This window comes from Cyrtonyx montezumae, unplaced genomic scaffold (assembly GCF_038088225.1).
Source record: "Cyrtonyx montezumae isolate F1298 unplaced genomic scaffold, pur_monq_1.0 scaffold_0, whole genome shotgun sequence".
In the NCBI taxonomy this organism is placed as follows: Eukaryota; Metazoa; Chordata; class Aves; order Galliformes; family Odontophoridae; genus Cyrtonyx; species Cyrtonyx montezumae.
This window is the reverse complement of record NW_027071824.1, coordinates 48,998,586-49,011,795: the sequence shown is the minus strand read 5'-3', so window position 1 is coordinate 49,011,795 and position 13,210 is coordinate 48,998,586. Positions and strand designations below refer to the sequence as shown.

Here is a 13,210-nt window from a genome sequence, read left to right as displayed (position 1 = left end):
GTCTCAATCTCATTTAGGATAAGTTTAGAAAATTTGAGGTTCTTTCTTAATTGCTGACTCATTGCTGTCAGTATTCTTACTGGAGGCCAAGCTGGAAGTGCAATGAAAAGAATAGGTATGGAAACAGCTACTCATCTTGTGATGACAATTTCTTAATTTTAAGATGAGGTCATGTTGTGAAGGCACTGCGATTAAGTTTTCATTTTTACTTGCCACCTTGAACTTCCTATTGAATTTTCTTTAAGGTTACTAAATGTGAATGATGCACAGAAAGGTAAAATCCTCATTGTTTGTTGCATTGTCCTGCGTAACAGATTTTTTTTTTGTCATTTTGCTGTCAGAAATTCATTTATCATCCTTATGCTAAACTACAGGTAATCTTATGCAGTTGGGTAGAAAAGTACATCAGCTATATAAGCGAAAGTAAACCTTTTGTATTTGTTATTCAGTTGTCTCTTTTGTGAATATTAATCTTTATTTTGTTTATTTGTGTAATATACATAAGAGACGGCACAGGTGAGATAATGAATTAAAAAAAACAACATCACCTGTTAAGTCATTTTACTCCCTGAAAAGAAGTGCTCAATGTGACCTAAGTCTGGGAGGATTATTTGCACACTTCGACTATTTTGTTCTGTTTTGGGGCCTCAGAATAATGTGAGCATGCTTCCTGTTAGGCTAATATTCTGTCTTTATAATCGTGTCCTTAGAAAACACATCCTAAGGAAGTCATTCCAGCCTCTGTATTAGGTGGTTCATCTCAAATGCCGAAGCACGTCTTGAGGGTGAAATTAGTCCACAGGGGATCCTGTCTCTTTGCCCAGACACTTGAGATGAGAGTGTCAGGAATTTCCTTGGAAATTCCAATTTAAACAATGAAACAAAGACAAAATCCCATGTTAATCAGTTATGAGACACTCCTACAGTGTGCCACTTGTAGACAAATGTAAGATCTGAGTAGCAAGGAAGTTTAGGTAAGCTCTACAGCTAGAGCAGCAGTTTTGTTGAAATCTGGAAATCCTGGAAAGCATTGTTGAGAAACACTGAAACAGGTTGCTTCTATTTTCCTGTTTTGTTTCAGTAATGTTTAAATAATCCTTTTTGGTAAATAAAATGCATCTGTCTAATTAATTGTTTTGATTCATTCAGCTTTGATTTGTATTTTACAAGATGCTGCTTTCAAAAACAGTTTATTCTTTACATTTTATTTCACTTTATGACAAATTATATTGTTGTGAGATTTTCAAAATAAAATTGCTCTGCATCACCAAAGTGAAGCAATTCAACAGTCTCATGACAGACCAGGTCAGCGTTATCAAAAGGAAATAATTAGTATGTAAGATCAGCTAGGGGAACATAGTGCAATTCTTGGTAGCTCAGAAGAGGTGGGAAAAGAATTTTGAAAACTAAACTACCAAATGGCTTCAATTCCCATTAATACTCCAAATTCAGAAGTTATTTAAGAAGGGCTGTAGTCAGTAAGAGTTGATCTCTTTCCTACCTGCAAGTTTGATGAGTTGATGGTTGAACTGGATGACCTTAGTAGACCTTTCCAACCTTAATGATTATATGATTCTATGTAAGACCTGTCAAATATTTGCTGAAACAACTTTCCAAACTCATTGTATTTCTTACTGTTGGAGAAATCGATATTTTGGAAGAGTTGAACAACACTGCCTTGACTTTTAAGACTCATTGTTCTCTTCCATCTCTTTCACTGTAACTTACAGAGTTTTAAAATGTTTACCTAAAATCTTACTGCTTTGGTGCAAGTTAACCATTGTCAATTGCCAATCATGAGAATCAGAAGTAGAAATAAAAGCTAACAAATGTGCTAAGTTGGGAAACAGAGAATGTTTTTTATCACTAAAATTCAAGTAGCCTTTTATAATATTTTGTAAATGTACTTTTTATTTATGATGAAACCATACAATATGTATTTAAAAAGTAGAGTATTTGTGTTTTGTTTTTTTCCAGCCAAATACTATTTGTATGATAATTATTTTGACCTACCAGGAGCCCTCCTGTGTGCAAGGGTTGTGGACAGTTTAGATCAGGTAAGAACTGAACTTTTTGAAACTAGATGCTCCTTTATCTTTCTGCTTCACGTGCTGTGTGAATTTAATAATGCATGCAAGTAATACATTCAGTGAGGTTCAGGTCTTTAGCTCTTCTTTCTAGTTTGGAATTTTTCATGCCAGACTTAGCAGTGTATTAAAGCTTCTCCCAAGTTACTTGTGATCTACTTGGCATGGTCAGAGTAAAGGCACTTCCACCAGAGGGCACAAATAGCTAGGATATGTTCTTCTCTTAGAAGTTTGTTCTGTGATACATAGAATATTGCTCTTCAAAATCTTTAATCGTACTTGATGGTATGTGAATTAAATCTAAAGGATAATTTGGTTTGCTAGTTTGCAAGAAATGCTAAGTAGTTGAAACCCTATTTCCAGCCTTTCTTCTTAAACTTGTTTTGTGTCCCAAGTGTGATGATCAGTGTACGAAGGCATAAATAAATCTATGGAATATTGTGATTTTTCCAGTTGTTTTTTTTCTTTAAGCAATAAATTAAATTTCAAGGTGGTAAATGGAGTTGCTTCAACTTTATTTTCAATGCTTCTTAGATATACAATGTAGCTTAAATAGTATCTGTGATGTTTGATGTCATTTGATTCATTTGGGTCAAAGAAGAGTTGAAACTTGAGGGTAGCTGTAAAAGAGGGCTTTTTTCATTAAATAAAACACCTTGATGTTGATGAGATACGGATATGATCTTCTGTCTGAAGATATTATAGGAAAGCAGCACTAGAAATTGGAGACACCAAACTTTGTCTGCGCACTGGAATTCAGAATTATGAGATGGGTATCTGCAGTCCCTTTGACTATCACTTAACTTGATGATTTAGGCTTAGCTCCAAAGTAGCATGCTGAGCAGATTGCTGCTTAAGTCCAACTACTGCATGAATAATTACCTAAAACTAGCTTATTGGTAAACAACGAGGACAGGTATGTCATAAGAGTTTTAATTTCATGCCTGATTAATCTTATTCCCTCTCCATTCCCAGCTTGGAATCCCCTCTCAGATGTCACATTTGTATTGTGCTGCTTAATTTTACAGTTAGTTTTTACTTGGTACAAGTCACTTGATGTTGAGGGAGAAAGGATTGTGCTAAAATGTGGCTCAACAGTGCCCCCAGATACCCCTAAGCAATAGATTTGCAGCATTGGAAGTTGAAGAGGTGATAAGGGGTGAAGTGCAGGAAGATTCCCGCAGGAGGTCACCAATGGCAAGGCAGTCACCTCCGTGCATTGAGACTGCTGCTACTAAGAAAGAAAGGAAGGTGATCGTAGTGGGTGGCTCACTTCTAAAGGGAACTGAGGGCCCCATTTGCAGACCAGACCCAAACCGCAGGGAAGTGTGCTGTCTCCCTGGGGCTCGAATCAGGGACATTACTAGAAGACTCCCGGACTTGATACGCCCCACTGACTACTACCCATTACTAGTAGTTCAGGCAGACTGCAATGAAATATCTCAGAGAAGTCTGCGAACTATGAAAAGAGATTTTAGGGGATTAGGGCGATTAGTTCAAGGGGTGGGAGCACAAGTGGTGTTTGCTTCCATACCTTCTGGGGCGGTGAAGGACACAGAATGGGCTAGGAAAACACAAGTGATGAATAACTGGCTGAGAGGTTGGTGTAGAGATAGGCACTTTGGGTTTTTTGACCATGGGACAGTTTACTCGGCTCCTGGCTTGTTATCTGTTGATGGGACACACCTATCCCAAAGGGGGAAACGAATCCTAGCACAGGAGCTAGCCGGACTCATTGAGAGAGCTTTAAACTAGCTGTGACGGGGGAAGGGGATAAAACAGGGCTCTCCAGTAAAGAGCCTAAGGAGGCTGTGCTGAAAAAAGGGGTGAGGCAGATATCTCAGCTGAAGTGCATCTATACCAATGCACGCAGCATGGGCAATAAACAAGAAGAGCTTGAAGCCATTGTGAGGCAGGCTAACTATGACCTTGTAGCTATTACAGAAACATGGTGGGACCTCTCCCATGACTGGAATACTGGGATTGATGGCTACAAGCTCTTCAGAAGGGATAGACAGGGAAGAAAGGGTGGTGGCATAGCTCTCTATATCAAAGAGTGTTTTGATGTTGAAGAACTAGTGGTTGGAAATGACAAAGTAGAGTGTCTATGGATAAGGATCAGGGGGATAGTCCTTAGGAGTGACATCGTGGTGGGGGTCTGTTACAGACCACCTAGTCAGGATGAAGAAATAGATGAGATGTTCTATAAACAACTCGTAGATGTTGCACGATGGCCAGCACTCGTTCTCATGGGGGACTTCAACTTCCCTGATATATGCTGGAAATACAATACTGCGCAGAGGAAGCAGTCCTTGAGATTTCTAGAATGTGTGGATGATTGCTTCCTGACTCAGCTGGTGCAAGAGCCTACCAGGGGAGATGCCTTGCTTGACCTACTTTTCACTAACAGGGAAGGACTAGTAGGGGATGTGAAGGTTGGAGATTGTCTTGGCCAGAGTGACCATGAAATGGTGGAGTTTGCTATTCTGGGTGCCGTCAAGAGGGTGACTAGCAAAACTATTACCTTGGACTTCCGGAGGGCAGACTTTGACCTGTTCAGGACACTTGTTGCAAGGGTCCCTTGGGACTTGCTCCTGAAGGGTAAAGGGGTCCAGGAAGCCTGGATGCTCTTCAAGATGGAAATCTTAAAGGCACAGGAGCAGGCAGTCCCGGAGTCCTGTAAGTCAAGCCGGAGGAGCAAAAGACCAGTGTGGATGAACCGGGATCTTTTGTTGAGACTCCGAGAGAAAAGGAGAGTCTATGTCCTCTGGAAGATGGGTCAGGCTACTTGGGGTGACTACAGAGAACTGGCCAAGATCTGCAGGCAGAAAATTAGAAATGCTAAAGCCCAGCTTGAAATTAGGCTGGCTACTGCTGTAAAGGAGAACAGGAAACCCTTTTACAAATATATTAACAGCAGGAGAAAAACTAAGGAAAATTTCCCTCCTTTACTCAACGAGGCAGGCAATATAACCACAGATGATAAGGAAAAGGCTGAGGTTCTCAATGCCTTCTTCACATCTGTCTTTAATAGACAGGACAGTTGTCCACATGGTACTTGCCCTGACCTGGAAGTCCGGGACGGGGTGCATAATGCACCCCCTGTGATTCAAGCAGAGACGGTCAGAGATCTTCTCCTCCATCTGAACTGCCACAAGTCCATGGGGCCAGATGGGATCCACCCAAGGGTGCTGAGGGAGCTAGCAGAGGTGATTGCCGAGCCACTTTCTGCCATCTATCAGCATTCCTGGTTATCTGGAGAGGTCCCACAAGATTGGAGGCTTGCCGATGTGACTCCCATCTTCAAGAAAGGCCGTAAGGAAGACCCGGGGAACTACAGGCCTGTCAGCCTGACCTCGGTATCAGGGAAAGTTATGGAACAGATGATGTTGAGGGAGATCACACGACATGTGCATGGCAATAAAGGGATTAGACCCAGCCAGCATGGGTTCACCAGGGGCAGGTCGTGCTTGTCCAACCTCATCTCCTTCTATGACTGGGTGACCAGACAGGTAGATGAGGGAAAGGCTGTTGATGTAGTCTACCTGGACTTCAGCAAGGCCTTTGACACGGTCTCCCACAGTATTCTCCTAAGGAAACTGGCAGCCCGTGGTGTGGACAGGTTCACTCTTCTCTGGGTGGAGAACTGGCTGGAGGGCCGTGCCCAGAGGGTAGTGGTTAATGGAGTTAAGTCCAGCTGGCGTCCTGTAACGAGTGGTGTCCCCCAAGGGTCAGTTTTGGGGCCCATCTTGTTTAATATCTTTATTGATGACCTAGATGAGGGAATTGAGTGTACCCTCAGTAAGTTTGCAGATGACACAAAGCTGGGAGGATGTGTCAAACTGCCTGAGGGTAGGGAGGCCCTTCAGAGGGATTTGGATAGGCTGAACAGCTGGGCTGAGCAAAATGGGATGAGGTTCAATAAGACCAAGTGCCGGGTCCTGCACTTTGGCCACAATAACCCCATGCAATGCTATAGGCTTGGGGCAGAATGGCTTGAAGAATGTAGAGAGGAAAAGGACCTGGGGGTGTTGGTTGATGCTCGGCTCAACATGAGCCGGCAGTGTGCCCAGGTGGCTAAGAAGGCCAACAGCATCCTGGCCTGTATTAGAAATAGTGTAGCCAGCAGGAGCAGGGAGGTGATCATCCCCCTGTACTCAGCTCTGGTGCGGCCGCACCTCGAGTACTGTGTTCAGTTTTGGGCCCCTCACTACAAGAAGGACATTGAGGCCCTGGAGCGTGTTCAGAGAAGGGCAACAAAACTGGTGAGGGGCCTGGAGCACAAGTCTTATGAGGAGCGGCTGAGGGAGCTGGGATTGTTTAGTCTGGAGAAGAGGAGGCTCAGAGGAGACCTTATTGCACTCTACCACTTCCTGAAGGGGGGTTGTGGTGAGGAGGGGGTAGGCCTCTTCTCCCTGATAAGTAATGACAGGACGAGAGGGAATGGCCACAAGTTGCGCCAGGGAAGATTTAGATTAGACCTCAGGAAGCATTTCTTTTCTGAAAGAGTGGTCAGGCACTGGAATGGCCTGCCTAGGGAGGTGGTTGAGGCACCATCCCTAGCGCTGTTCAAGAAGCGTTTAGATGAGGTGCTTAAGGACTTAATTTAGTAGTTGGGTAGAGATAGTGATAGGAGGATGGTTGGACTAGATGATCTTATAGGTCCTTTCCAATCTTATGAACTTATGAACATACGTGTAGTGTGCTTGCACATTCAGTTCACAAGCTGAGGCACTGTCCCTGGATCAGTGCTGTTTTAATCCAGAGAGAAACCCATGCTGTTTTTCAACAGAGATGCTAGAAATGGGTCAAACATCCCTTTTGTCAGTTTCTTGAATATTTAACTGCAAATTGGCTCAGTTTCAGTATAGGTACTACATCAATTTCGTGAGATGTTACCATCAGCCAGGTGATGAAGATACAAGGCAGGATGTTGTAGGCTTCTCCAGCACTTGTGCTCTGGACAAGCCCTGCAGTTGTTAAGCTATTTTCATACGGTATCAAAATCATCCACATTTTAATTTCTTCACGCTCCTAAACAGAAGTGGAGGCTTCTATTCCCTCTTCTGGCAACTTGTATTCGTAAAGACTACTTTTCCTTAAAATGTCCAGATCCTGGAATGCTTTCTGGAAAGTTTCCTATTGGAAATAGAGTGCTAGGTTCCAGTTCAAAATGGTTTTTGACAAGAGTTGGATGCTGTACTGCTCTACTCCGTTAAGGATATGCATACATTTGATATGCCCACTGACAGAATTTATGTATGTTTTCAGGCAAATGAGAGGAACTTCTCAACATTTTGCACCTTTACATTTAAGCTCTACACAAAATACTCTTTTGTCTGATACTTCAGCTAATGAAATCTGTATAGGCATGCTCACAGTTACCTCTCTGCTTCCAGGGAGTTCGTCAGTTTTCTTGTATTTGCAGTAGACTAGTTTTATGGTCATTTTGGTCTTCTGTGAAAACAATTGTTTAGAGGGAAGCATAATACTTTTAAATTTGTATCCACTTGTCTTCAGAAGGACACTCTTAGGGAACTGTTAGCTTGTTGCACTGATTTTTAGAAGAAACAAACAAACAAAGCAGTGAAATGAAGAACAAGGCATGAATTGGCAACTTGGAGTGTATGTGGAACTGTCAGATGAATCTAAGGGCTGGTGGTAGTGTAGGTTACTGCTGTCACCACCATACAGGCATTCCCTGACATCTCATGAATTCAGCTTTGAATAATGACCGTGGTTAGCAGCTATCCAAACTAACATACATAGTACCTTTTGTACCAATCCTTTTTATTTATTTCTGTAGTAGTTTACTAGAAGAATGGATTTGGGAATGGAGGGGGGAAGCAATAACACCATCATTCCTGCTCTTAATCTCTAAAGCTGGTGGATCATAAGTAGACTACCGATAGTGCTTGTCAATCACACATGAAAGGCCTTGTTAGTGCTACTTGATGGAGGTGAAATTAAGGGCAGGCCTTTCTTCTTGAAGTCTCTGTGTCGGATTAGGCCTGAAATAGCAATTCACTACAAATAAACTGCATTTCTTTAGACATTCTATGTTCATTTTCAGTTTCCAATTACGTCCTTCTCTAAAAAAATGCCTTCTGTTTGCAAAAGAAGATATTATTTAGCTATTAGTGCAGGAGTGGGCTGAAAGGTTTAGGACACAGGACAAAGCTGTGAAATCTATCAACAGTTGCATCAAAACTGAAGCTAAACTAGGTGTGCAAAGCCTGGAACAGCACTACAAAAATATTTTCTCTGGTGTAGAAACTGATGTGCTTTATTGCTGCCCTGTACTTTGTAACTGAGCACCTCTTACAGGCTCAGTAACTAATTCTCTGCTCTATAACGTGACTGGCTGCATAATTACACCTGTGTTTAACTCAACATTTTTTTTGTGTTTGTAGTGTTTAAGTCCCAAAGCACTTTGAGCTGTTTCAGAAGCTGTTTTTCTCTTTTAATGAGACACTGGGAGGGCAACTGAGGTCAGCAGAAGTGCTTCTGCACCTGGACAGCTTTCTAGGAAAAGTGAGAAACTGATCATGTTGCAGATTTTTTTTCCATCTCCTTCCCCCAGAGCAGGGGTTTGGCAGCCTACAAAGTACAATGCAGTGTAGTGCTGCTCAGCCTGGCTTCTGCCTAAGTATTTTATGTGGTGTTTTGGGTGGAGCTGTTGGCAGAAGAACTTTGCCACTAGATTATAGTGAAGGTTTTTCGAGTTGAAATGGTGCAAGGTGATATGAGTGCCAGGCTGCGGTTAATGTCAGCCTGCTAGATTAGTGCAATATCTGTAGCTCTAAGCATTAATTTTTTCCAGAAGTCATCAGAATAGCTTATTCATTAAGTTTCTGTTCTATCTAATGCCTCTCTTTGCTGTAAGGTTTTAGACTTCTTATAAATATGAGAAATTCAAAAGCTGTTATTCAGAGTTCACAGCCAAGTTGAGTTCTTAGTCCTGATTCTTATTATCTAGGAATGCTCTACTCCATTTTCAAAATACTTTTATTTATTAATGGCATTCCTGCCATTGTTTCAGTATGAAAGCTTGAAATGGCTGATACTTGATATAGTGACTAGATTCCTTTGACAATTACAGCACGATGGTCAGAAAAAATATGACTTCTGGAAGGACATGGTGGCTGCTATCCAGCATAATTATAAAATATCAGCTTTTAAAGGTAAGTAGGTTCACTGAAAGCTTACTATAATAGACAGAAATATTACATGCACTTGCCATACATTTGCAAGTACACTGTAGATTAATTTCAACACAGCTTTTTAATTTTCAGGCTTCTAAGATATTATATTTACACACTTATTGTGTTATGATTAGTATTATTTTGTTCAGCTCGAGTTGTTTTGATACTTTTAATAACACTTTTGTTGTATTACTTAACTGACTTTAGAGGAAAAATAATGGATTGATACATTAATGTCAGCATCCTTGACTGTAATTGATTCTATTCTTGGTTTTCTTGTATTTATGGGTAAAATTAGAAATAAACTGAAATAAAAAGGAACTAATATTTGATAGATTTGTTTATAGATTTTTCTTTATCCCTTTAGTTTTGATTAGAATTCATTGTGTTGCAGTTCTATTTTTTATATAATTCTGAAGTTTGTTTTAAAATATGGATCATGCATAGTTAGTTTACTTTTATAAAAATAATTTTTACAATATATTGTTATTTGGGAACATAATTTAAGGCCTAAGCTTCAAAATGGTATAAATAGTTAATTTTATGAATGTAGGAGTGTCTGCTTCTGTGTACATGAATACATTAAAGTATATACCTACACACTGTACCTATTTGTATATGTAAGGATGTATTGCTCATACAGGTTTGTGATGTGACTTATTTCTTTTAAACTGCTATCAGACCAGGCACGTAATTTAATACACACAGTTCTCTGTCATAAAGGTTATGAGGCCATGCATTGCAGCAGTAAAATGTGAGAAGGTATTAAATGATAAGCATGTTTTTTCTGGGATGGAATGGAGATAGGTGGGGCTTTGTAAAATCAAAAGTAACACAATACAAATGATACACAGTACAGTGAATGAAAGTGCTAAGCTCTGTCATGCATCATTTTGAAAGGCCTTGCAGTGGTTTTATTTTCAATTTAATAATGTGATCCAGTGGATGAAGCACTGAACAGGGAGTTGAAAGTATTGGATATTATTTCTTGTTTGACTTTGCTTCAGGTGAATATCTCAGCTTTGTCTTTTTCATAAGGTCCCTCCTCTGTGAAATGGGAATAATGGTACTAATCTTCTGTGACAAGTTAATGCCAAAGCCTTTTTTTCCTCTGGTGCAATCTTAATGTTACTTTCTGAGGAAAATTAAAGCTGGCTCTATCCCAATTTCTATATACCAGGAAGCCCCATGCTCCTTCTTAGCCCAGAGCCTGGCCTAAAAAGCACAGTGTCTTGACTCAACTCTATACCTTCAGTGCCCTGAAAAGTTTAACCCTTTAGAGAAAAGCAGCGCTCGTTTACTGTAGTCAAAGTAAATTTTCTAAAGCAAGCTTATTAAATGGTCAGCTAAGGAGACGTCAAGTTCCCATGTTAAAATAGCATCTTTCTGGTGCCACTGTTGGTGATGGAGCAGAACGACTAACAATTTTATTTATTTGAAAGTCGTGTTTGCATGTCACTTTGTCTCTGGTTTGTTGTCAGTACGCCCTTGTTTATCTTTGTCCCTTCTCTTTACCACATGATTTCTTTGATCGTTAGTCAGGTGTCTGGTGGATTTTGTTTCTCATTGTCTTAGCCATGGTGATTGCCTTAGATAATGGCCCAACTATAAATATTTTTGGATGGCTATTTTAGATAGCCATGATTGTCATGACTCAGCTTATGAAGGATATCAACTCACTCTGCTACTTATTCTTAAAGAAGTGAAGAACTGAGGCTTGCAGAAGAAGCCTAAGAAAGTTCAAAGTCGTTTTGAATTTTGTTTGAATTTTGCTTTCCAAACTCCAAAAATTTCAAGTGGTCTATTAAAAAATAAAATTAGTTTAAAATGTGATGTCAGAGAGCAATGAACACAGGCATTTTTATTTTCAAATAGTCTACTTTTTATTTAACAATACTTGCAAGAATGCTCTCTGAAATTGAGTAATTTAAGCCTGTCTCAATTAACAATCTTTTTGCCAGTCACAATTGCTGGAATATTTTCCATCTTTAATATTTTATTTTTTTTGTCCACTTAGTTTCTATTCTAGTCTCATTATGGACATTTTTAAAGAGCAATTTAAAGGAACTGTCACATGGAAATTCTAATTTACATTATGTGAATAAGTAAAAAAAAAATCAGACTTGGTGATTTTGATAGAAAAATTGATAGTATCTGCAAGAGGAAGTTACCTGTTATAACTTCTTAGAGCATAATTTTATAAAATGTCTTCTCATAAAGAATACTATCTCTTGCATGATTCTTTCCCCAGCATTTCCCAAACACTACTAGTAACTGTAGCATCTATGATTATATAGGGCGAATGATACACTTATATAGTCTTACAAACTGATTGAAAATGTTACATTTCGTTGTGGAAGTAGAAGAGTGGTGCCTGATATAGCAGCTAAAACTTTATAAATTGCCCATTCAGAGTCTTGGTGGGATATGCTGTCAGCTCTCAAGGGTACATATAAGAAAATTCTTTGTTTTAAAAGGTGTACAGCAGAGAAAGTGCTAGATTTAAAAACCTGTTAATAATAACTTGCATTTTGAGTTTTGTTGTCTGTTTTTTTTAGGAAATTGATCAGTATTCTGATGTGGCATGCTTCTATACTGAGTGTGTTACTTCAGGGAGGAGAGCTTTTTGGATCTTTATGAAATACTTCATTCTCTCCATGAAATGTGCATACGGAGAGGTTTTTGATCACAAGTTTATGATATAACTCTTTTGTCTAGGCAGAAGATAATTGAATAGTCAGTGATATCTGCATAATGTCTTTTATATGCAACTTCAGAAACAACAAATAGGAAAGCTCCTTTATGATCAGAAAGGCCTAAATCTTCAAAAAAGACTGTAACATTAGGATTTCTAATGTTGATGTAGTCCAGTGAAGAGAGATTACTATTTTTAATTGTGAAAATGGCGGCAAGGATATAAGCTAGTAAATTTGTTAAACGTATGTACTGGGATTTCCAGGTATAACATGTATACATTTTCCATGTATAACATTTATAATGGCACTACCTACTTGCCTGTTTGGCTGCCAAAATAGGATGATCTCATATTACTCTCCCTCTTTAAGCATTTAAAAATATAGTCTAAGCCATTGGCATCCTTATCCAGTAGCACCTAATAAAAGGAGCAGAACCAATTCTGCGGAGTTACATTCTTAGAAGTTCTTTACAGTTTCCAGAGTATTTAGTTTTGCTTATGATATATCAGCCTAAAGGTGCTCTCACTGTTTTTATTCATCCCAGTTGTTTCCAAGTACTTAAACTGCTGTTTTCAAATGTGCACGGTGTAACAAGCCTCAGGTTTTTCTTTCATGAAGAAATGATGATATCACAAAAAAGAAAAATCGAACATAGGCCTATTCACTTTCAGTGCATGTGATTAAAAATGACCGTTATTAATGAAAAAAATAAAAATAATAGTTTGAGTTGATAAGCTTTGGATATATGTACCAGTTAAAGCATATCAGTGGTAACTTGTCATTGGAGAAATGTGTGATTGAACTATTCCTTTTTGATAATGTGTCAGCACTTTTATTAAGATAGCTTCCGTTATACCATTAACTTTTTATTGTGCTGTAACAGACTAATATACTATATAGTATTTGAGAGACATTAATGTATGTAGGCATGGTAAGCAAATAGTAGTATGTCTTCTAACAAATTCACAGTGATCATAAGATACTTTAACCATGTAAGTAAAATATATTTCCAAGACTATTGTGTTTTAAAGACGTACAGTATTTGGAGATAAAAACAGCTTAGGAGCAAAGTTTGTTTCCAGTTCAGGAGTGGTAAAGCTGTTCTGATTTTTGTATCAGCATGCATGGATGTGAAGATGTGTTCTCCTGAATTTGGTGGCAGTTTTACTTACTTCAATTATCGTAACTTTACAGAACGTTAATTAGAACTTAAAAAAGCCAT

General features: G+C 39.2%; 1 protein-coding gene across 1 annotated transcript in view; it reads left to right on the top strand.

Moving 5' to 3' along the window:
- Positions 1 to 13,210, top strand: part of NT5DC1 (5'-nucleotidase domain containing 1) — a 126,311-nt gene that overhangs the window by 5,163 nt on the left and 107,938 nt on the right. Inside the window, exons 5-6 of the mRNA XM_065734685.1 lie at positions 1,978 to 2,057; positions 9,190 to 9,271. Of these exons, the coding sequence (XP_065590757.1) occupies positions 1,978 to 2,057; positions 9,190 to 9,271 (162 nt within the window). The remainder of the gene's footprint in view (positions 1 to 1,977; positions 2,058 to 9,189; positions 9,272 to 13,210) is intronic.